The sequence below is a fragment of the Eubalaena glacialis genome, chromosome 5, assembly GCF_028564815.1.
Source record: "Eubalaena glacialis isolate mEubGla1 chromosome 5, mEubGla1.1.hap2.+ XY, whole genome shotgun sequence".
NCBI classification, from domain to species: Eukaryota; Metazoa; Chordata; class Mammalia; order Artiodactyla; family Balaenidae; genus Eubalaena; species Eubalaena glacialis.
Genome location: NC_083720.1, coordinates 6,849,955 through 6,876,372, shown reverse-complemented (window position 1 = coordinate 6,876,372; position 26,418 = coordinate 6,849,955). Strand labels below are relative to the sequence as shown.

The following is a 26,418-nucleotide window of genomic DNA, read 5'->3' as shown; positions in this document are numbered from 1 at the left end:
CATATGTAGAAAATACCAAAAAATTGGTGACAAGTATAGTTTAGGATGTTTATTTTTTGAGGTAACTATCGGGCATTCAGGCAGTCATGTAGAGTGATATTAAAATAGCAATTAAAGAAAGCCCTAGACTCAAGGTAGACCTCTTGGAGTCTCCAGCTTATGGAGGAGAGTTGAAGTCACTAGAAATGGTAAGAATTCTCAGAAAGATTGCATCTGATGGAAAGAAAAAAGGGCTAAAGATCGAACTGCAGAATGCCCTAATATTTAAAGAGTGGGCTTCAGGTGAGAAACTCAGGAAGAAGATTGAGAAAGATTGGGTAGGTAAGAGGGAAATGAGAACAGACAGGGCCATGGAAACCAAGATGACAGAGATTGTTTGAAATATGGAGAGCTAAAAGCTTTCAAATGATACAGCAATAATAAGAATGGACTAAGTAAATTTGGCAACAAAGATGTAATAAGCAACAGAAGCAAAAATAGTTTTGGTGACTGGTCGGAGTGAAAGATATTGTAGCGATGTGAATACTGAATAAGTAAAGAAGAGGAGACAAAAGCAAGTATATCACACTTTTCCAGAAAGCCTTAGCCACACAGTTCCTCGGCTTCCTCACTCCAATAAAGCTCCTCCTCCCTTCACGTTCATTCTTCCCCAAAGTCTTCCGGCCACAGCTGAGACTTACCATTAAGGGAAATTTCTTCACCCCCCAACCACAGTGTACTATCCACAAGCTCTCTCACACACTATGTCCAGGCTTCCACTCCTGCTCTCACTGCTTCTCAACTCTGTAATGACCTTTCTCTGTCAATTCATAATCTCGCTGTATAGCTTAACGTGATCAGGCTATTCAGTGATACTCCCTTAAGTACCATAGGATTCATTTTTCTGTGCATTAGTCAGGCTCTTGGGGTTGCAAGTGACCAAAATCCAACTCAAACTGGATTCAGCATAAAAGAAAATTTATTGGCCCATGTAACTGAAAAGCCTATGTGTACACCAGCTTTAGGCACAGCTGGACTCAGGTGATCAACCCATACAATCATGAATACATCTCTCCATTTCTTGGCTCTGCTTTCTTCCGTGTTGCAATAATTCTCAGACGGATGTTCTTAATATGTTGGTGAGGAGGAGGATTCTCAGAAGCGCCAGACCTATATACTTGTCATGGCTTGTGTGATATTGTGACATAAAAAGAAATATATATCTGGTCTTCATCCACTATTCCTGGCACAGAGCTCCTAAAACCTGTGAAAATGAGTAAAGGAAACCTCACTTAACACGGAGTCAGGAAGCCCTGAAGGGGGAGCTCTCACCCACATGACACTCACCGCAGCTTACAGACCCCAGCAGGAGGACAGATCTTCTGATCCAACAACAATAGGCTGCCCTCCTTCTGCAGCCAGTGAAGAACCACCACAGTCCTCCCTAATTTCCTCCTTTCCTCTAGAAGAGCAAGCCCTTCTCCTCTGTTCTCTGGACTTGGCTATGGTTCCTCATAGTTTGCTTGTCCTGAATCGCAATTCTCTGCCATTACCAAATAAACTCATTTTGCTGGTAAAATAACCGGCTCTTTTGTTTTTTAGAGGTCAGCAAACCCTTGGAATTTTCAAAGTGAGGAGAAGGAGAGCAATAAAGATATCTTCTGTTATGTTAATGAGGTGACTTTTGGAAAGACCCTAAGGACAGAGCATGGTTACCAGGAGAACCAACCGTGTGATTAGAGGGTTGGAACTTGCAGTCCCACCCTCTGACCTCCAAGGAGGACAAAGGTGCTGGAGGTTGAATTCAATCATTAATGGCCAATAATTTTATCAGTCGTGCCTATGTAAGGAAGCCTGCATTAAAACCCCAAAAGGACAGGGTTTGGAGAGCCCCTGCGTTGGCAAACACATGGAGATTCAGGGAGACTGGTGTGTTCAGACAGGGCATAGAAGCCCCATGCCCTTTCCCCATACCTTGCCCTATGCATCTCTTCAATCTGGCTATTCCTTAGTTATATCCTATTATTATAAGCCAATAGTCTAGTAAGTAAAATGTTTCTCTGAGTTCTGTGAGCCACTCTAGCAAATCAGTCGAACCTGAGGAGGGGGTTATTAGAACCTCCAATCTATAGCCAGTCAGTCAGAAGCACGCACGTGTGCTTGTGATTGGGTCTGAAGCTGGGGGTTGAGGGGTGGTACAGTTTTGTAGGACTGAACCCTTAACCTGTGATCTGATGCTGTCTCCCAGTAGATGTGTCAGAGTGGAATTAAGTTGTAGGACACCAATCTGGTGTTGCAGAGAATTGCTTGGTGGTGTGGGGAAAAACTTCCACACACAGTGGAATTGTGATCAGAATTGTAGCTTGCAGTTCAGGTGAGTCGGGGACTTTTTATTATGATTCTGATGGGCCCACTAGCCTCTCCTTAAAGTTAGGGAATAGGATCAGTCCCTGTAATGCACATAGGATGAGAATTGGGAAAAGTGGCGTCTGAAGGAAAGAGAAACTTTAAAAAAAAGATGGAGGGATACCACCTGGAAAATAAAGCTAAATAAAGCTAATGTCCACAGCAAAACACTAACCGTACTTTCCTACTTGCCTTTTCAATACCTAAAATTGATTTCTTCATTTCTCCAATATAGAATTGGGAAATTCTTCAAATTGATTTCTTCAAATTCTCCAATATATATTGGGAAACTCACAGGTTTGAATCAGGTATACCCAGCAAAGATTAACTTGACAACCTGAGTTCTGTCAGACAGTCTGTCATAAAACATTTTAGCCTTATGTAAATCTCCGTGGAAACCCACTAGGTCCTAGTGCCTAAGGCAGTCGTTCCGGGTCCCCAAATCCACGATCATGCCTGGGGAGATGCTGGCCTATGAGGCATTCTGTCACTACCTTGCCACATCATAAAGCTGCAACTACAAGACTTGGAATAAGCTCCCTAATCACACCAAGGAATGGGCTGATTCTCTCACACACAGTTCATAACCACAAATCCTGAATGGGCAGGAGAGGATTGGAGAAAAGGTTCTGTCAAGGCCTGTTGCTCCTGTACCTGACTGGTGATCAAGCCATGGGAGGAGCCAGTGTTTTTCAATCATGCAATTTACAAAATCCAGAACCCATGGTCATGTTTCCTCTCCCAGAGTCTGAGCCTGAATCTGCTGGACCTCTGTGCACAGGCCTAGAACGGACAACAGGCAGTGAAGGACCCACACCCCAGTTTCTAAACTCTATGCTGTCTTCCTTGAGAAACTATGCTCCTGCAAACCTGCTATGTGTGTGGTCCTGCATTTGACTTTGTCCAATGGCAGAATATCTATTTCACATCAAAGTCATTGTTTTTCTTTAGAACAATTACTTACCCAAATGTATCCTTGATTATGGAGCAAAAGAATATTTTATAAAGCTTAATCATTCACTTCCTTGTGTATTCTAAAATTTCCTAAATTTACTCACATTTGGCTGATTTTCCAAGATCTTAGATGAAGAAATCTCCTTTTTGCTTTCCATGCTTAAATCTCACATCTACGCTCTTGATCACATATTTGCTACAACAAAAAAACTTTCTACAAATTTAATTTTTTGGTTTATGTTTACAACATATATTATTATTATTATTATTATAACACTCAGAAAAAAGGCACAAAACTTAAACAATGCTATGAATTAGCCAGTGTAAAAACCCAAATAACTAAAACCAAGGTCAAAAAATATAACATTGCAATAAATCTAAAAGCACCCCCAATTCCTTTCCCCAATCATTGGACTGCCCCACCACTCCACACTGGAAAACTTCTTCCCTTTTACAGTAATCATTTCCTTGTTTATTTGTATGTTTCTTTGTTAAGAATAAATAATAACAATAAAATAACAGCTGAAAATTAAACATAGTGTTTAGGTCTGTTATTATTTTGATGATTTTGCTGTTCTTACAAAAACTCAATGATAAAATATTTCTTTGAGGCTTTGTTATTTTTTTCTCAACATCTTATTTTTTTATTTAAAAAATTTTTTATTAATTTTTTCCTTTTTATTTATTGAAATATAGTTTCATATAATATTATGTCAGTTTCAGGTGTACGACATAGTGATTATACATTTATATACACTGTGAATTGATCACCATGATAAGTCTAATAACCATCTGTCACCATACAAACTTATTGCTTTACATTATGTTCCTGGGACTTACTATTTATTTCATAACTTCAAGTTTGTACCTAATAATCACCTTCACCTATTTTGCCCAACCTTCCCAGCCCCCTCCTCTCTGGTGACCACCACTTTGTTCTCAGTATCTGAGTCAGTTTCTTTTTGTTTGTTTGTTCTGTTTTTTAGTTTCCACAAAAAAGTAAAACCATACAGTATTTATCTTTCTCTGTTTTGACTTATTTTACTTAGCATAATACCCTCTAGGTCCATTCATGTTGTCCCAGATATATATATATACATACACATATATATCTACATCTTCTTAATCCATTCATCTGTCAATGGACAGTTAGGTTGCTTCCATATCTCAGCTATTGTAAGTACTGCTGTGAACATTAGGATGCATATATCTTTTCAAATTACTGTTTTCATTTTCTCCAGGTAAATATCCAGAAATGGAATGGCTGGGTTGTATGGTCATTCCATGTGTAATTTTTGAGGAACCCTTACACTGTTTTCCATAGTGGCTGCATCAACTTGCATTCCCACCAGAAGTGTACTAGGGTTCCCTTTACTCCACACCCTCTCCAGCATTTGTTATTTGTAGACTTTTTAACGATGGACATTCTGACCGGAGTGAGGTGGTACCTCATTGTAGTTTTGATTTGCATTTCTCTAATAATTAGCAATGTTGAGCATCTTTTCACATTCCTGTTGGCCATCTGAATGTCCTCTTCTCTTCAGGTTCTCTGCCCATCTTGTAAGATTGTTTTTTTCATATTGAGTTCTGTGGGTTCTTTATATATTTTGGATATTAACCCCTTATCAGACATATCATTTGCAAATATCTTTTCCCATTCAGTAGGTTGCCTTTTTATTTTGTTGATAATTTTCTTTCACTGTGCAAATGTTTTCAGTTTGATATAGTCCCACTTGTTTATTTTTGCTTGTTGCCTTTGTCTGAGGAGACAGATCCAAAAAAATAATGTTAAGAGCAATGTCAAGGAGCATACTGCTTAGGTTTTCTTCTAGGTTTTATGGTTTCAGGTCTTACATTTAAGTCTTTAATCCATTTTTGAGTTTACTTTTCATACAGTGTAGGAAAGTAGTCCACTTTCATTCTTTTGCATGTAGCTGTCCACTTTTCCCAACACCATTTATTTAAGAGACTGTCTCTTCCCTACTGTATATTCTTGGCTTGTTTGTCATAGATTAATTGCCCATATAAGCCTGGGTTTATTTCTGGGCTCTCTATTCTGTTCAGTTAATCTATATGTCTCTTTCTGTGGCAGTAACACACTGTGTGATGGCTGTAGCTTTGTAGTATAGTTTGAAATCAGGGAGCATGATACCTCTTTCTTCTTCTCCCTTAAGATTGCTTTGCCTATTTGGGGTTTTTTGAGTTTCTATACAAATTTTAGGATTATTTGTCCTAGTTCCATGTAAAATGCCATTGGTATTTTGACAGGGATTGCATTGAATCTGTAGATTACTTTGGATACTCTTGATGGACATTCTATCAATATTAATTTTTTAACACATGAGCACGGTGTGTCTTTCCATTTATTTGTGTCATCTTTAATTTCTTTAACAATGTCTTATTTTTCAAAGTACAGGTCTATCCCTCCTTAGTTAAATTTATTACTAGGTATTTTATTCTTTTTGATGCATTGTAATTGGGATTGTTTTCCTTATTTCTCTTTCTGATAGTTTGTTATTAACGTATAAAAAAGAAATATATTTCTATACATTGACCTTGTATCCTGCAAAGTTAGTGAATTCATTTATTAGTTCTAATAGTTTTCTGGTGGATTCTTTAGAGTTTTCTATAGATAGTAGCATGTAATCTGCAAATAGTGACAGTTTTACTTCTTCCTTTCCAATTAGGATGCATTTTATCTCTTTTTCTTATATGATTGCCATGGCTAGGACTTCCAATACTATGTTGAATGAAGGTGGTGAGAGTGGGCATCCTTGTCTTATTCCTGATCTTAGAGGAACAGCTTTCAGCTGTTTACAATTGAGTATGGTATTGGCTGTGGGCTTATCATATGTGGCCTTTATTATGTTGAGCTATGTTCCCTCTACCCACCTTGTTGAGAATTTTTATTATGAATGGATGTTGAATTTTGTCAAATGCTTTTTCTGCATTTATTCAGGTGATTATATGATGTTTATTCTTTATTTTGTTAAAATGATATATCACATTTATTGATTTGCAGATGTTGAACCATTTTTGCATCCCTGGAATAAATCCCACTTGATGATGGTATATGATCCTTTTAATGTATTGTTGAATTGGGTTTGCTAATATTTTGTTGAAGATTTTTGCATCTATGTTTATCAAAGATACCGGCCTGAATTTTTATGTGTGTGTGTGATATCTTTATCTTGTTTTGGTATTAGGGTAATACTGGCCTTATAGAATGAGTTCAGAAATGTTCCTTCTCCTTTAAAGGTTTGAAATAGCTTGAGAAAGGTAGGTATTAGGTCTTCTTTAAATGTTTGGTAGAATTCACTTGTGAAGCCCTCTGGTCCTGGACTTTTGTTTGTTGGGTGTTTTGTTTTGTTATTTTTTAAAATTTATTTATTTATTCATTTTTGGCTGTGTTGTGTCTTTGTTGCTGTGCACGGGCTTTCTCTAGTTGTGGCAAGAGGGGGCTACTCTTTTTTGCAGTGCATGGGCTTCTCACTGCGGTGGCTTCTCTTGTTGTGGAGCACAGGCTCTAAGTGCACAGGCTTCAGTAGTTGTGGCACTCGGGCTCAGTAGTTGTGTCTCGTGGGCTCTAGAGCGCAGGCTCAGTAGTTGTGGCACACGAGCATAGTTGCTCTGCAGCATGTGGGATCTTCCCAGAACAGGGCTCGAACCTGTGTCCCCTGCATTGGCAGGAGGATTCTTAACCACTGCACCACCAGGGAAGTCCCTGTTGGGAGTTTTTTGATTAATTAATCAATTATGTTACTAGTAATCAGCCGGTTCAGACTTTCTATTTCTCCCCAATTCAGTCTTGGGAGATAATATTTTTCTAGGAATTTATCCATTTCTTCTAGGTTGTCCAATTTGTTGGTGTATAAGTGTTCATAGTAGTCTCTTATGTTTACTTTTCCTGTGGTGTCCTCTTGTAACTTCTCTTCCATTTCTGATTTTATTTACTTGCCCCTCCCCCTCCCTTTTTTCTTAAATAGTCTGGCTAAAGGATCATTAATTTTGTTTATCTTTCCAAGGAATCAGCTTTTAGTTTCCTTGATATTTTCTTTTGATTTTTAGTCTCTATATTATTTATTTCTGCTCTGATCTTTATCATCTCCTTCCTTCTACTACCTTTGAGCTTTGTCCTTCCTTTTCTAGTTCCTTTAATTGTAAGATTAGATTTGAGATTTTTCTTGTTTTCTGAGGTAGGCCTATATCTCTATAAACTTCTCTCTTTGAACTGCTTTTGTTGCATGCCATAGATTTTGGAATGTTGTGTTTCTATTTCATTTGTCCCCAAGTATTTTTTATTTCCTGTTTGATTTCTTCAGTGACCTTCAGGTTGTTTAGTAGTATGTTGGTTAGCCTCCATAGTTTGTGGTTATTTTTTCCAATTTTCTTCTTGTAATTGATTTCTAATTTCATACTGTTATGACTGGAAAAGGTAATTGATATGACTTCAATATTTTTATATTTATTGAAATTTGTTTTGTGGCCTAATATGTGATCTATCCTGGAGAATGTTCCATGTGCACTTGAAAAGGTTGTGTATTCTGCTATTTTGGGGTGGGATGTTCTGCTTATATCTATCTATTAAGTCCTTTGTTTTAGTGTCATTTAGGATTAAAATCAAAATCTTACACATTTTCAGTCTGGATGATTTGTTTATTAATGTAAGTGTGTGTTAAAATCCCCTACTATTATTGTGTTCTGTTGTCAATTTCTCCCTTTATGTTCATTAATATTTGCTTTATGTGTTTAGGTGCTCCTATGTTGGGTGCATAGATATTTATAATATTTATAGTTATATAAATAGATATTTATAGTTACATCTTCTTTTTGGATCAATCCCTTTTTTCTTATGTAATGTTTTTTTCTCGTTATGGTCTTTGTTTTAAAGACCTTAACTTATATCTGTTTTGTCTGATATAAATATTGCTACCCCAGCTTTCTTTTCATTTCCATCTGCATGATATACCATTTTCCTTCCTTTCATTTTCAGTCTGTGTGTTTCTTTAGATCGAAAGTGAGTCTCTTGTAGGCATCATTTAGATGGGTCTTATTTTTTTTTAATCTATTCAGCTACCCTATGACTTCCTTTTTTTTTAGTTTTTAAATTATTTATTTATTTATTTATTTTTGGCTGTGTTGGGTCTTCGTTGCTTTGCATGGGCTTTCTCTAGTTGCAGCAAACGGGGTCTACTCTTCGTTGCGGTGCAAGGGCTTCTCACTGCGGTGGCTTCTCTTGTTGCAGAGCACAGGCTCTAGGCTCGTGGGCTTCAGTAGTTGTGGTACACAGGCTCGGTAGTTGTGGAGCATGGGCTTTGTTGTCCTGTGGCATGTGGGATCTTCCCGGACCAGGGCTTGAACCCGTGTCCCCTGTGTTGGCAGGTGGATTCTTTTTTTTATTTTTTATTTTTTTTTATTTTTGGCTGTGTTGGGTCTTCACTGCTGTGCGCGGGCTTTTTCTAGTTGTGGCTAGTGGGGGCTACTCTTCGTCGTGGTGTGCAGGCTTCTCATTGTGGTGGCTTCTCTTGTGGCAGAGCACAGGCTCTAGGCACGCGGGCTTCAGTAGTTGTGGCACACGGGCTTAGTTGCTCCGCGGTATGTGGGATCTTCCCAGACCAGGGCTCGAACCGTGCCCCCTGCATTGGCAGGCAGATTCTTAACTACTGTGCCACCAGGGAAGTCCCTACCCTATGACTTTCTATTTTAGCATTTAGTCCATTTACATTTAAAGTAATTATTCACAGATACATACTTATTGCCATTTTGTTAATTGTTTTCTGGTTGTTTTGTAGTTCATCTCTGTTCCTTTCTTCTTGTCTTGTTCTCTTCCCTTGTGATTTGTTAAATTTCTTAAGTGTAATGTTTTTATTTCTTCCTATTTATTTTTTGTGTATCTATTATAGATTTTGGTTTGTGGTTACCATGAGGTTCATGTATAACAACCTACATATATAGCAGTCTATTTTAAGTTAATGGTCACTTAAGTTTGAGCACATTTTAAAAGCACTGCATTTTTTATATACTGATCCCCATTTATTATGCTTCAACATCATTTAATTTTTTTTGTATTGCATACAAATTATTTTAGATACAAATGATTTTACTACTTTTGTCTTTTAACCATCATACTAGTTGTATAGGTGGTTGATCCACTACTTTTACTATACGTTTGCCTTTACCAGTGAAATATTTTCTTCATAATTTCCTTGTGTCTGGTGATGGCAATTTATTTTCCACTTATAGAAGACTCTATAACATTTCTTGTAAGGCTGGTTTAGAGGTGATGAACTCCTTTAGGTTTTGCTTGTCTGGGAAACCCTTTATCTATCCTTCAATTCTGAAAAATAAACTTGCTGGGTAGAACATTCTTGGTTTTGATTTTTTCCCTTCCACTACTGTGACTATTATTGTGCCTATAGTGTGCCAGTCTCTTCTGGTATGTAAAGTTTCTGCTGAAAAATCAGCTGGTAGTCTTATGGGGGTTCCTTTGCATGTAACTAGGTGTTTTTCTCTTGCTGCTTTTAAGATGCTCTCTTTAACTTTTGACATTTCCATTAGAATGTGTCTTGGTGTGTTTCTCTTTGGGTTCATCTTGTTTGGGATCTCTGTGCTTCCTGGACATAGGTATCTCTTTCCTTTGCCAGGTTAGGAAAATTTTTAGCCATTATTTCTTCAAAGACAGGTTTTCTGTCTCTTTCTCTCTCTCTCTCTCTTCTCTTTCTGGTACCCTTATAATATGAACGTTAGTCCATTTGATGTTGTCCCAGAGGTATCACAAATTATCTTCATTTAAAAAAATTTTTTTTTCTTTTTGCTGTTCTGACTCATGATTTCCACTACCCTGTTTTCCAGATCACTGATCTGTTCTTCTGCATCCTCTAATCTGTTGTTGATTCCCTCTGGTGTATTTTTCATTTCAGTTATTGTCTTCTTCAGTTCTGATTGTTCTTTTTATATTTTCTATCACTGTTGAAGGGCTCGCTGAGTTCATCCATTCTTCTTCCGAGTTTGGTGAGCATCTTTGGGACTATTACTTTGAACGCTTTACCTGGTAAATTGCTTATCTCCGTTTCATCTAGTTATTTTACTGAACTTTTGTCTTGCTCTGTCATTTAGAAAGTATTCCTTTGTCTCTTCATTTTGTCTAACTCTCTGTGTTTGTTTCAGGCATATGAGTTACTTCTCCTGGTTTTGAAAGAGTGGCCTTATGTAGAAGATGTCCTATGGGGCCCAGTGGCACAATCCCCCCTGGTCACCAGAGCCATGTGCTCCAGGGGTGTCCTCTGTGGGGGTTGCATGCACCCTCCTTTTGTGGTTGGGCTGTGTTTGCTGTCGGCATGCTGGTGGAGGGACTGGCTTTGCCCTGCCTGTCTTTGAGGCCCAGCTGCAACTGCTGTGGTTGTACAATGTGTGTGGCTGGTCCCCTGGAACAGGAACTGAGTTGGATGAGTGCCAGTGCTGGCCAGGGCCACCCACCAGGTGGGGTAAGGTAGAAGCCACTTTGAGGGGTGCCACTGCCAGCCAGGGTGTCGTGGGGTGGAAAGGCAGCCACTTTGGAGTGATTGGCTAGGACCAGTGGGTTGGGCAGGGCTAGTCCTCAGGGGAATGCTGTGAGGGGGTACCTGGTATTATCTAGTTTAATAGATAGTGACAGAAATAGTGCCCATCACAATGGGGCCAGCTAGGTAGAAGAAGAATAAAAAATGATGGCACTTTCCAGTGCTTCCATCCTTGGAGGAAGTTCCACCAAATTCCTGCCCCTCTGGCACACACTCTAAAATTAGTCAATGAATCTCCTCATACGGCCCAAGCACTTTTAAAGCTGCTGCCTCTGCTCTGGGACTTGAAGTGAGTGAGTTCATGTTCAGGCTCTTCAAGAGCAAAGTCTTGTTTTCCCATAGCCCTACGGCTCTCCCAATGTAAACCCCACTGGTTTTCAAAGTCGGGCATTTTGGGGGCTCATCTTCCTTGGTACATGTCCCCCAGGCTGTGGAGCCTGTTGTGGGCCTCAGACCCCTCACTCTTCAGGGGAGGAACTCCACAATTGCGATATCCCATTTGTGGGTTGCTGGATTGAGGGTGTGGGTTCTAACCAGACCATGTCTCTGATCCTCTTACCATCTCAACATGGCCTTTTCTTTATATCCTTAGTTGTAGGAAATCTATTCTGCTATTCTTCAGGGTGTTCTCATAGATAGTTGTTCTATATTAGCGATAGTTTTGATGGGAGGAGGTGTGGACAGCATCTTCCTATTCCACCGTCTTGACCTGGACCTCTCAACTTCTCAACATCTTCTTTTTTAGATGCATCCATGTGGTTGCAAGTATCTGTAATTAATTTACTTTCATTTAACTTTTGTATAGTAAGCCATGGGTGATGCCAAGGACCAATGATACATTCTTATAAATATCCCTTAGTGCACATGTATGTGCATTTCTGTGGAACAGAAGCCTAGGAATGAAATGGCCAGGCCTATCTTCAACCCTACTAGACAATGCAAAATAGTTTTCCAAAGTGGTGTAACAGTTTTCATTCCCACCTGCAGGGTATTAGAGTTTCTGTTACCGCACATCTTATCACTGGCATTGTCAGTCTTTTTAAAATTTATCTATTCTGGTGGTTGTCTAGTGGTATTACACTGTGGTTTCAAATTGCATTGCCTTGACTTTCATCCAGGTTGAAAACCTTTTATTATATTTATTGGGCATTTGGCAATCCCCGTATGGGGTTGTCTGTTTTTTTCTTATTGACCATTTGGAGTTCCTGGTATATTCTGTATTGACCATTTTGTTAGTTATATGTGTTACAAATATTTTAATCCCACCTGCAGCTTCCTTTACATTCTTTTAATGGTCATTTTAGTGTTTTACTAGCCAACTTTGATAAAGATGAATGGCTTAGATTAAGAGTAGTGTACACCCAAGGGAAATGTGAAATATTTTAAGCACCAATTAACTAATACATGAAACCACAGAAACTAGTCACTCTCTAGGAAACACAATATTTAAATATAAATATTTTTAAGTTAAGCATAGACACATTAACACAAACAAATCATCAAAGTTCATTGATTAAACAATTGTGTTATCAACTTCACGGTCAAGAAATAAATATTATTAGCAATCCAGAAGCCTCTCTTGTTCTCTCCTAATTACTAGCCTTACTTCCTCTTTAGAGATCATTTCTGCTCTGAGTTCTAAACCAAAGTCTAGTTTTGGGGGTTTTTGCATTTCATTTACATAGAATCATTCCTATGTGTTTTTCTCTCAATTTTATATTTGTCAGATTCATCCATTTTAATACATGTAACATAGTGTTTCTTTGTATGAATGTGTCATGCTTTATTTACTCTTTCTAATCTTGCATTACACTTAAGTTGTTTCCAGTTTCAGGTGTTAAAAATCAAAATTCAACTGAGTAAATGTGAAGATCTAATTGGCTTTTCTTTCAGTGATTCATGAATTCATGAATGGAGGCATCCTAAGTAGAAAACAGAAAAACACACCGAAGAGCTGGAGAAAAGGAGAGGTTTTTAAATAGCAGAAAAGGAGTAGAACAAAAAACTCATTAACAAAGAAAAGAGTATTGCAGGCAAGGTCACCTTTCATTGCAGAAAAGCAGGGGTCTATCAGGCAGCTTACCTCCCTAATGCTGACCAGGAAATTCCAGACTGACAGGTTAAGATTATGTTCCTAGGAGAGGCTGAAACTGCAATAGCTTAGGTATTAAGTCTTGGTTTGCTGACATGGGGCTTTGCACAAGTGACTCCATTTTGGACCTGTTGTCTCATTTTCAACAGGGGATATTCTAAATAACACTGCTATGAGCATTCATTATTTACATACATCACATACACACAAAATTCTGTTGGATATACACTTAGGAGTAGAATTTGCCAGGTCCTAAGGTACACATATTCTAACTTTTGCTGAAAATGCCAATCAGATTCCCCAAATGATTGTACAAATATACATTTCCTTCAGCATTGCATAAGTGTTTCATGTGCTTCACGTCCTCATCAACACTTGGTATAATCAGTTTATTCATTTTAGCTATTCTGATTGGAACGTGGGGGTATCTATTTGTGATTTTAATGTTCATTTACCAGATGAGATTAAATATATTTCTATAAATGTATTGACCAGTTGGATAGTCTCTTTTCTTAAAATAAATGTTCAGTTTATTTGTCCATTTTTCTATGTTTTTATTGACTTGTAGGAGTTATCGATATGCATTTTGGATATGAGAATTTTTTTTTTTTGGTCACACATCTGCCTTTATTGTGAGCAGCAGGTGGGACACTTCCAGCATAGCAAAAAAAAAAAAAAAATGAATTTACAAAAGCAGGGATTCAGTTAAGCCGCCTGGTTGGAACCCTTGGGAGTTCATATTGTAGATGCCGACCCAGAGCAGCAGGAAGAGGACTCCAAAGCCCATGAAGAGTGAGGCCACCACAGAGATGAGGAGCTCCTTGTAGATATCCCGAGTGTGTTTGGTGGAGGTGACCTCATAAACGAAGAACCAGGCAGTGAAGAACATGCCAGTGGCCAACAGCCCCACGGTCAGACGTGGAAAGACAGCCGGGTTCACTGGGCTGGTGTATCTTCTTATGGCCTCAAGCTCCGTTTTGCCAGGCACAGGGTAATCCGCTGCTCCTGAGAACTTTTAATTTATTAAAAACTTTAAATTTTTATTTGGATTTGGGCCAGAGAAATCTTTTTCCACTCTCTTAATTTTCTTCATTTTTACTCCCTTAATAATGCCTTTTGATGAAAAGAAGTCCTTAAATTTTATATGGTTCAATTCATTAATCATTTCCTTTATGTTTAGTGCTTTATATATATTTGTCTCAGAAGTCTTTCTCAACCAAAATTGCATGATGGTATTGGTTTTGATCTGTATACATTCAACAAGTATTTTATTGAGTACCTAATACTTAGCCACTACACATTAATTGATCTCTTGTAGAAAATTGAATTTCTACACCTAATTGGTAATTCAAAACCCATTAAAAACATGGAACTCCAGTAAAACCTGCTCAGTCCTACCTTTTGAATTATCTATAGTTTTGACCATTTGGGTAACTCTTTTCAATTTAATTTGCAGTATATGAGTAATTATCCTTTGTTTAATCTTCTTACTTCCTCAATTCTTTTTCTCTTGCTGTGTTTTCTAAAGCTTTATTTATGGTCCCATTATGTGTCTTTCTTTGTAGTTTTGAAGTACAAAATTATTATCAGTTGATTTTGGAAGAAGTCTGATTCCCTCCATAATGCCCTGCAAAATGTTGTTTTCCTACAACAATTATCAATGAAACACCTGCATAGCACTCTTCAGCTATGCCTCTCCAACATAACGCCATTTGTTTATGTTTACTGTCAAATACGACTCTTGAGTGTTCTGTTGTAATAGGGAAAAAAAGACTTTTAGATCCCTTTTTGGAGGTAACAGTTACTTTCTGATGGATTCTAAGCTATAAATGACTTTGTCATATTTTCTGCATTACCTCCTCCCACAAAGAGAAAGGAATAGTCTAAGTACCATTATTATTTAATCATTCCATGCACAGTGTTATATAGATCTATAATTTCCAAATCTGATTGATTTTTGGAATAGTTTTTTAAGAATACTGAACCCCATGATGCAACCTAGGCCTACTGAAAGAGAACTCCTGAGGATAGAACCTGACAACTTCTTGTTATAATTTTGTTTTGTTGGGGTCAAAACTCTCCTTTGATAACTGTGATAATCAGCCAGGATTGGGATCTGCTGCATTAGACAGCTTATACCTCTCAAATCAAATCTCCTAGCCAAAAAACTTAACACTTCAGTCTTCACTTATCTCTTGCCACATCCTGGTATGTCTCTACTTAAATCCATATTTTTACTAATTATTTTACCATTCCTAGCCACCTAGGACTGTAATAACAAGCCTATCATTGACTTTTGTTTCTCTCCTGCTTTTGCCTCTCCAATTTTCATCCAGTCTCCAAGACATATTGATTTTATTTCCACAATATTTCTCTCATCTGTTTTCTCGTTTACATTTCCAGTGCAACTACTCTAATTCAACTCCCATTTCTCTTGCTAAGACTTTTTAGAGAGCCTATTCTCCCTGACTCCAAGATCAATGCCACATAATCCATCCTACACCCTAGTCTCAAAGACCATAGCTTGACCTTGATGTGACTTTTTCAAACATTTTTCATAGCTCTTCATTTTCTACAACGTAAAGTGCATATTCATAGGCTGGCATTCAATACCTACTATTACCTGGTCACTATATATACCATTTTACTTTGTCTCCCTTTTTCCCCTTTATGCAGCTACTTGTTTGTCTCTTTGTCCCAAACCTGCTCTATACTTTTCAGCTTTACCTGTTTGCTTTTACCTGGTTTAGTAACCCGTTCATCTGATTTGTCCTTCCTCCTTCCCTATCTGTTCAAATATAATTTATATATCAAGCTAAAGTTCAAATGCCACCTTCTTCTTCAAATCTTACTTGATTTCACATGATTGCAGTGATCCATTTATCTTCACAATCTTATTTCTTTATGTTACCATATTTTGCATGGAGGTTTTCTGCCTTCATTGTTCGTAAGCTCACTGAAAGTTGAAACTGTAAATTATTCAACTTTCTCTGCTCTAGAATGCCCGGCACAATGCTGTGCCCACAATTAGGGCTCAGTAATTTATGGAATAAAGTGGTGGGTGCATGAATAAATGGCTATACTGAGAATCACAAAATAGCAGTAAAATGACTATCCAGGCATCACTAAAATCTGCTTACAAGATTCTAATGGGAGAAATTGAGAGTAATAGAGCAATGAACATTAATATTTTCTAAGAATTATTTCCCTTTAATGAGATGAATAAGTGATTATCTCTCCCTGAATGTATGGTGACAGAGTATGTAGAAAGCTCTACTTAGTGATTATTTAAAATGAACTTATTTCCATCATAATATTTAGGTAGATGAATTGCAGGTATAAAATATTACATAGACTCAGGCAAGATATTTTTTGTTTCTATTTTTAAATAATTCTTATCTGGAAAAAATAACTATTTTTAAGATTAGGTAGTAAATATTTATAAACATTTCTGAAAGCAAATTACCCAATACATTTGTGACAGTTTCAGGCAAAAATAAGTACTTATCTCTGCATTTAACTTGCTCTTCAAAGTAGTTGTCATTTATTGAGGAAAAACTTGCCTCTTATGGAGTTTGTTTTTACCTATCTTATACTATGATACTAAAGACGTTTCATTCTTTAGAGGTAGTAATATATACATGCTATTTAAATACAAACAATTTGGTCTGCATATTGTCAAGAGTTTATGTTTATCAGCAGTGAATAACAATTATTATACAAGTGCTCTGCAATAGACCTTCAGATAATAGGAAATCTATTCTAAAAAATGCAATTCATTGTTCATGGTTTAGATTTTAAGGAAATATTTTTGAATATTAGTTTAAATAAATAAATGACCTCTGAGGGTCTTCATAGAATTCATGTTAAAGTAACTTGAGGCAAATGATTGCAATCTTAGATTTTCCCTTATGTTTCATTCCTTTCTGCTCATGCTTTCTTAATAACAACTCCGGTTACTATCATTCCTCCTCAGGCTGCCAGAAACTGCTAATGGACTACGCTCATTCTTTTTTGATCCCTAGATGTTGTTCCCTTGGTGTTATTAGTTTATTTGTTTGGTTTTGAAGACATTATAATATCCCTTAAAAAAACAACTATTGATTGCTGTGAAAGGTCTGGCTTCTTTATCATGCTACTAAAGTTAGTCCCCCTCCATGTCACAAAATAAACTCATTCTGTGGTGCTTCTTTTCCCTCCATTTAAAAACGTTCCCATAACTATAAAAAGAAGATATGTAATAAAGACATCAGTCCTTAGTAAAAAAATAAAGTGTTATGCTTTTATTTGGTTTTTTTTCTGACATTCTACCTATTTGATGTGCAATTACCTAGCATGAACTACATGACTATATAGGGTGATAGTTTTCATGTGCCTAGCAGCAAGCAAGAATTTAATCCACTGAAACTGGAAAGACAGGTAATTTTATTCATTTTTTTGTAGGCATCAAGTTAGCTGAGATCCTTTTGTTTACAAGAAACAAAAATCTATCTCAAAATAGATTAAACACCGTAAAAGGAAGTTATCGGATTATATAGCTACACTCTAGGATAGACATGGCTTTAAGTTGGACTGGATTCCAGGACACAAAGGATGCCATTAGGATGCCAGGTCCTTTCATTTTCTTTTTCCTATGACTAAGTTTCCTTCAGAAATGTAGTTGTAGCTCACATTCTCTTTATGATTTGTGATCCTAGAAAACATAGTGGTATTTTCTGATAGCACCAGTAACCCAGGTACAGCCCTGGTTCAGCAAAATGTTGATAGTATGGACAGCATGATTGGTAGATTTACCAAGTGGGAGGGGAAGTTTCCAAGAATAAAATCATGCAAGGATGACAACAAGCATCTAATATTGATGATAGGTAGGTGTCAATCAGCAACTCCAAAGGTGCAATAATAGGTAAACATCTGAGGAAAGAGTCACCAAAAATGGACCACCTGCTAAAATACTCTAAATACTGTAAAATAGAACGAAGTCTTATTGGAAAGACTAGAGACATTGAGAATTAGATTTTGCCAATAAGTGCTAATTTCTTCTCTGAGATGAAACATCAACTTCCTTGCATAATGTCTTTTTGACCAGGATATAGTTCATATTCTTTTTTTCTAATACTCCCTTTTCTTTTGAGAAATAACAGTCTTCACATGTGTTTACACTTGTATCTACAGTAATAGCTAACTGGAGGGGCTTTCTGTATCTTTTCCACCTACCTTTCTTTACTTAACTAATCTATCACTATCTTATCTTTTAAATGTGTCTTGAGTACATTATCATCACTCTACCTGTCATGACACTAATTAAGGCTGCCATCATAGAGAACCTCCACTATTGAAATTATCTCTAAAGTATTCTCAATGCCTTTATGTTTTCCCTTCTTACATATGGTCACAGGGTGAGGGTGCTAAAAAGCATATCTAAAGCATATCTAATCAAGTGACTGGCCTACCTTAAGTCTGTAGATGGACAGGTGGCTCCCATCAACTACATTCATGATTTGGCAAATACTCAATTGCAATAACTTCCCTAACCTGTTGTTATCACACTCCAGTGGTATAGAAGTACTTGTATTTCCCTCAGTATGCTATGGTATTAGGTAGCTCCATGTAGTGACTGCTCCAATGCAAACATAGTTAATACCTCTCCCTTCAGTTCCACTTTCCTATATATATTTCTATCATTGCATTTACACAGAGTAACATCCGTCTACATGCCTCACTTTCATTACCCATATTGGGCTCTGTTTCTTGTAGGTATAATCTATGACCTTGCTATTCAAAGTGCTATTCTGTGGACCAGGAATATTGGGTTCAACCTAGGAGCTGTTTAGAAATGAAGAATTTTGTGCCTCATTCTAAGCTTATTGAATCAGAATATGAATTTTAACAAAACGTTCAAGCAATTCAAATGTACTTTAAATTTTGAGGAACACTGACTTATGACATATTCCTTGAATGTTAAAACCAAGCATCTACCAAATTGGTACTTACACTTGGTATATAGTAAATTATGTATACATTTTGGATTTAATTGAAATAAGTTTATTTACATCATGTTTTTTTTTTTTTTGAGCCTCAGTAAAAAATCCTCACTCTTCCTAGGGTGTTTTGCCTCCTAAGAAAATAAAGATCCTGTGATTATGTCATATTCTCAGACTACAGATTTAATATTTGGCTACATCTCTTCCTTCAAACCCCAGAAAAATTTTCCCTATTTCCTCTAAGCTCACCAGTTAACCCTGAAATAGAAAGCAGTGGTAAGGAGATATATTAGTAAGAGTCCAAGCTGAGGTGCAGCCCATTGCAGGAGATTGATTGCATTACTGGCCTTCAATTTTATAGCATTTGGTCATGCCCTCCCATACTGACTCTGAACTTGAGCACGTGATTGCTTTAGCTAATGGAACAAGGACACATTTGATGTGAGCAGAGCTTGTGCACCTCCATTTCCTTCTTACTCTTTGCCTTCATTATTAGAACAAGGAACAGAACCCAGTAGGCATAGTTGTACCAGTCGAGGCCTAGACATGACAGAAGGCTTAGCCAAGATCAGAAAAGCCAACTTGTAGCTGATGAACAGCTGACTACAGACAGGAGTGAACCCCATGATCCCAGGTTAGGTCAGCGGGACTGTCCAGCTGACACACAGAACCATGAGCAAAAATATTTATTACAATATTGTTGCATGTCACAGAGGTTTTGTGGTTGCTTTTTTGCAACATTATTGGGATAATAGATAACTGCTACAGCAGTCGGAAGTGTAACTGTTCAAGTACACTCAGTTTCCTTTGAGGTTCATTCATAGCTTGAATAATTTTTACAGTGTTTAAACTTAAACTTGAAAATGAACAAAAAGTGTTCTCTATACTTAAAATCTTAGTTATAAATCTCAATAATAGGAATAAAAAGAGAATTAGTTTACAGATATGATAAAACTGTTCTCAAAAGTCTTTGAATCTCTGTAGGAACTGGGGTAAGCATTCTTTTATTTTCTTCTAGTTAGAGGATCCCTACCTCTGGGTTCAGAAGGTCAGATAAGATTGCTTACCTAACTATTGGGTAAGAGTTGCTGAAAATTACAGATATATAACATAGATACAGCAAGAAATTTGTTAAAATTGGAAATGAGGTAGTTGTATGACTAGATACTTCTAGGAAAGGAAGGACAGAGGGAAGTTTTGCTATTTAAACGCATTTCTTGTTAGGGGTCTCATAATTCTTAATTGGGAAGTCTATTCTTTAGATTGTACTTTTGCTAATTAATCTTTTATCTTTCAGATGGTTTGAATTATATTTATTAAAGAAAAAATCAAAGATTTTTGTGAAATCTAGTGGCTGTACTTGTTTCTTAATGATACTTAAGCAACAAATGGCTAAAGTATTCACACAGCAATGAGGATACAATGAAAATTACTTTTGAATAAAATTATATGTTAACTCAGTCAAAGCATTTCAGTCAGCCATTGGCCAAAGCCTGGAGATGGGAGTAGTAAGGTGGAGTAGGCAGCAGCTGGGAGTTATCTGCCAATACTCACAGCAGCTGTGGAATGGGTTTATCACTAGTGAAGGCGATCTGGGCAGATCTGGGAGTTTCAATTTTCCTGGTTATAAATCTGAAGTTTTCATTCCTGCATATTTTCCTACTCAGTCTGCTTTTATGCAATCAAGTATTCCTTGCTCCCGATGCTTCAGATGACTGTGAATTGTGTTTACATCTCTTCCCCACATGTAAACCAAAATATCATTATTTCCCATCCAGTCTGCCTAGGTGAGGTGCCATAAGAACAAACAAAATGAGTCTCTGATTTTCAGGCAAAATTCTACCACAGTGCCTAGGAATTATTGGTGATTTTTCTTCTCTCATATTCTTAGGCTGTTCTGTAACATGCATTGTATGGTATGCATTTATCAGTTTCAGCTTGGCCTGAGTCTACTATTTACTCCAAATTTTTCCAAAATTAGATTATAGCAATTGTAATCTAATCAGTGAAAAGTACAGTTTTCTTCCTTAAACTAATGAAAGTTAAGTAAATTTTATTACTGTAGCTTATATATTTTTAATTATAGAGCTACAAAATAGGTGTCATTTATCTTTTAGATATTTTGAATAACCACTTTTATAAAATAGAATAATTACGTTTTAGTTGTTCTTCTTTAATTGGATCTTCTAGTACATCTGTGTAAATAAATCAAGGAAGAAATGTGAGAGTACTTTTTACGTTTTTTGTTTCCTCTACATCCCTATAAGCTAAATATCTATGCTGCAAGAAGCTTGCTAATATTTCAGAGGAACAACGTAAATTGGGGTTTGATTTACTTTTTCCTTTAAATGTGATAACTATTTACTAAAGACTATGTGTCTTATGTGTAGGAGATTAGAGGTCTCAAGATTGCATTAAGCAAAATCTAAAAGAAACATAGTATTGATACTTACAAAATGACGACACCAATCATGGAATATTACCTGTTACAACTCTATGAAGTCATTACTTATAGATTAATCCATTTTCATTCTAAAATATGTAGGCAGGGACTTCCCTGGTGCACAGTGGTTAAGAATCCACCTACCAACGCAGGGGACACGGGTTCAAGCCCTGGTCCGGGAAGATCCCACATGCTGCAGGGCAGCTAAGCCCGTGCACCACAACTACTGAGCCTGCGCTCTAGAGCCCGCGAGCCACAACTCTGAGCCTGCCTGCCACAACTACAGAAGCCCGCGCACCCCCAGAGCCTGTGCTCCGCAACAAGAGAAGCCACCGCAATGAGAAGCCTGCGCAGTGCAACGAAGAGTAGCCCCCACTCGGCGCAACTAGAGAAAGCCCGTGCGCAGCAACGAAGACCCAACACAGCCAAAAATAAATAAATTAATTAATTTAAAAAATTATGTAGGCATATTATTAAAAGAAAAGATGTATTCTGAAAATCGTATAGAATTAAGTATTTCAGAAATGTTGTTTTGTGTCAATACAATGGTTGACTTCTATTGTCCAATTTCAGTTTTGAGAAAATTGCTAAAAGAATCAATATTTCATTTGCTGTTTTTAGGAGTTTAATATCTTTGACTACTTTATCACTCATATCCACTTATGTAATGTTCATCCACTGTTCAGATGAGTGGAATATCCCAAATATTCTTCCTACTTTAATAGCTGAGGAAAACCAATAAATTTCTTAGCCTATCTACAGAAGGTACACAGAGTCTTAGGCAGACCAATAGTCTAAGAACATGCAAGTGACAGAATTCTCATCCAGTCAATTGCTCTGCCTCTACTCAAGAATTGACCTATTGCATTAGAAATTGTAAAATGCTATACCAGCCAGGTGAGTTGGATAATACAACAATTATCTTCTGATATAAAGAAAACTGGCCATCTGGAGAAATTAGGCACAAAAGCCAACCATACAACCAAAACAAACACAAAAACAAAAAATAAAACACATGCAAAAAATCAGCCTAAGTATTACACTTTCTTACCTAAAGTATTTGTTTCATTGAAAGCATCAATTTTCATATATATATTATTGTATTTTCATGTATATCTCTACTTAACATGCTGATAACATAATAGTTGTGTTCATATAACAAAAAAAGGATAAATTGTATACGATTCCTGTTTTTCCCTTGAAATCTTTATGCAACTATGGAAACTAAACAATACATTTTAAATATATTGTTAATCTTGGTCCCAAATGAGTAACAGCTAAATATAGAGTATCAACACAATCACTTAAGATGTCATTAATAAAAATTTATTGAATATTTTATGCTAGACATTGTTTTCACAGAATTTGCTTCATCTTGCATCTTTGTGTTTCATAATTTCAGAAATCAATACGATAAATCTACAAAATAAAATTTTACCTTTTGATAGAAATTAAATGCTTGACTCCCCCAAATAAAGGTGTTTTGAAAGAAATGGCAAAAAAGTGCTAGTATGCTGAGGATATATTAAGACTCAAAATAATCTGTTCATAGTTTTAAAAAAAGTTGTTCCTGGAATTTTCTTCATAACAAGATGAACAGAATATAAAGTCCAACGGGGCCTCTTAGTCATAAAAAAAAGTGCATCAAGAGGTGAAAAATGAAGTTATTCTCACACCATTATTTCTGGCATACTACATAATGCATATGCATTAGTGACAAAAATTGTTATGCTTCTTTCACACATGAATAAAAATACAAATAATTTTTCCAAATAAATTAGGTCAAAAGGAGAATGGCAAAAATATTATCTTATGCCTGAAAGATAAACAATCAAGGGATTGATTAAACAGGAAAATAAAGAGCTTTTAAAGGCCAACCACACAACTCTCCCTGCCAATAATCCTCTATTATCCAAGCTCAGGATCATGAGTTAGAATTGTCCTGCCAGTACAAAGATAAATTGTAATCCAAAATTTCTATGCCAAGAAATATCCAAAGCTGAAATTGGAAATATCCCAGGAGGTTAAAAGAAGAACGCTTTCAAAGGCTTTTAAGCAGAGCAGCTGGTGTCATCACATGGTCAGAGAAATCTTAGGCGGCATGGTTGATACAACTTTATTGTTGGGTTCACCTGCTTCAGGGTTGATGGAATCTCTATCTTTAATGCTCCTTGTCTAGACTTCAATACTTTAAAAAGTATTCTAACAATTCCAGTCAAAATCTTAGGTCTCTAAAAGAGATATACTAAAATATTTTACCAGTTTGTCAAACATCATTTTGCCATCATCTCACAGAAAGCAAATGTTCCAGTTATTCAATGCCTTTATTTTGGAATTTTCTTTATCCTTCATGTTTATGTTTTTCAAAGAGAAAATCAACAACTTAGGAGTTTAGATTCTCAGTTGACTAAAATGCTGTATTGCAGGGTCCTGCAGTTTATGCCATTCCAAGTCGGGTAGTAGATTTAGATAGGGAACTGCAAAGCTGCCACCTGTGATCCGATAAGTGGAGTAAATAATAACCACCTATCTAATCTAGAATGAGTAAGGATAAAGTTATAAGGTGTATCCTTATATATCATTACAAAAACAGAATAATGCTGACATGGAAATGAATTCTATTGGTAGCACAGGCAGATGAATGCCAAAATGGAGACCGTTTATTCTAGTGGGTAAGAACTCTTAATCCTGGTTTTACACCCGGTTCCATAGTTAGCATTAACCATGAGACCATGGACAAGTTAATATCTCTAAGCTTTAAATTCCTCATATTTAAAATTAGGTTAATTTAAAATATTTAAATAATTTTAAATAATATTTAAATAATTTTAAATATCCCCTGCCTCAGAGGATTGTTGAGAATATTAAAGAAGTTCCTGTGAGTTTAACATGCAGCACAATACCTGGTGTATTATAGTATCATGCCAAAAAATAGACTATGCTCTATATCTGTTATATTTTATCATTTAGTGAGTACCTAATATATTCCAGACAAACTATTTTGTTCTTGAATTATTCCAAATCATTACAACAGTCCTATAGTTTGATATAATTAGCCCCATTATATAGATGTGGATCTTGAGGTCCAGAAAGGGTTTTATTGCACAAATTTATATGATTATTAAGTAGTTTCATGACAATCGGACCTATATCTGTCCAATTATTTTTTGTTCCACAGGTGTAATTGGAAGCAAGAGTTCTGATAGTAAAATACATCTCAATTGTATGTGACCTCAATAGAATGTGACCTTTTCAGACCTAGTTGGAACCTAGTTGTGGATCTGGTACCTCCTAAAGGCACCAGATGTGGAAAGGACATCTGCCTCTCGCTTCCAAATATTATTCCTATTTACAAGACACAATAAATTTTGCATCAGAAAATGTGATTCCTCTAAGTTAAACACGTGTTCTACAAATGTGTTTCTCTTTTAAAGTACAAATATTCCCAAGGAGAGATAAGAGCTATAAGAAATTAAGAGATCTTAGTGTCCGTATTTTTTGTTTGTTTGTTTAAGAATTTTTTTCCTTGTTTTCATAATTTCCAGAGAAGATTTACAGCAATGGAAACCATATTGGGTGCCTAAAACAGTGAAAATGAAAACAACTTACATCACCAAAGATAAATTTCTAGTTTTAAAATGATATTCAATATCTGGCTTGTCTTTTAAAGCAATTCTGTATTACTCCAAATCCCTGTTGAATCTCTGCTCCCTGAACATGAACTATTTAAAAATTTGTCTAGGGGGCAGGGGAGGGATAATTTAGGATTGTGGGATTTGCAGATACAAACTACTATACATAAAATAGATAAACAACAAGGTCCTACTGTATAGCACAGAGAACTATATTCAATATCTTGTAATAAACCATAATGAAAAAGAATGTGAAAAAGTTTATATATATATATATATATATATAGACACACACACACACACACACACATATATATGTATAGAACTGAATCACTTTGCGCTATACCAAAAACTAACACAACATTGTAAATCAACTATACTTCAATTAAAGAAATTTTTTTTTGTCTTGAAGGCAGCCAGAAAACTCTTAGACTCAAACTGCTGCAGCAACCTTGAAGTCAATCAATACTCTACACCTCAAAACAACTTTCTATGCAACTCTTTTTATAAAAGAATACAAAGGATGCTTTTAAAAAATGTTCTGGTAAACACCAGATTTATCATCTCAAGTAGTTATGTCCCAAAGGATCATCTTATCTATCATAATGTATATTTAAATTTGTGGTGATGTAGATAAAAGCCCAGACTTTTAAACAGAGAGTATAGATACATAAAGAGATTTTCTGAAAAGGTTATGACAATAATAGCATTTAACCATTTCAAAATGGTTACCAGATAACCAAAGTATAAATTCAAAAGTGAGATATTCACAATCAGATATTTTACTAAAATTTTTAATCTTTTTCTAATAATATGTAATTATTAAAGATAATTCCATATTTTTCACTTGGAAGTCATTACAATCATAATTTTTCAAATAAAAATGCAGTTTTTAATAATATTCAGATGAAATCATAGTAAAATAAATAAACCAGGAAGTTTGCATCACTAAGGAATGGAAGCAGATTTTCAGAACTCTAGAAACTTTCAGTGACAAGCCTAGGATTTTAACTAGTTTAGCTGTTGAGAAGCTTGTTTCCTTCTTTACATCTTCTTGTCATCTCATTGAAAATTAGGCAGAAAAAATTTTAAGTCTCAAAACATCATACAAGTTAAGATTTTTATGACTCCTGTTGGGACCATACAAACCATCAAGTCATTATAGTACATTCTCCACATATCAAGTAATGAGGTGAGAAGCAGCTTCATTTCTGCTTCCTCCAAGTTGGAAAACATGGAACAAAAATTGGACAGACACAAAGTGAGGCATGAGCCACATGCCGTTGTCTGAACTCTGAGAAAAAGAAGCATTACACATGCGCACATCTGCATAAGACTGTATGCTCCCCAGATTCCTGCTAAAGAAGAAACT

At 36.3% G+C, this 26,418-nt stretch overlaps 1 protein-coding gene across 1 annotated transcript in view; it reads right to left on the bottom strand.

The window, feature by feature from the left end:
• Nucleotides 1–13,675: 13,675 nt before the first annotated feature.
• LOC133091730 (transmembrane protein 258-like) overlaps nucleotides 13,676–26,418 on the bottom strand; it is a 29,396-nt gene continuing 16,653 nt past the window's right edge. The window contains exon 2 of the mRNA XM_061190984.1: nucleotides 13,676–14,002. Within this exon, the coding sequence (XP_061046967.1) occupies nucleotides 13,676–14,002 (327 nt within the window). The remainder of the gene's footprint in view (nucleotides 14,003–26,418) is intronic.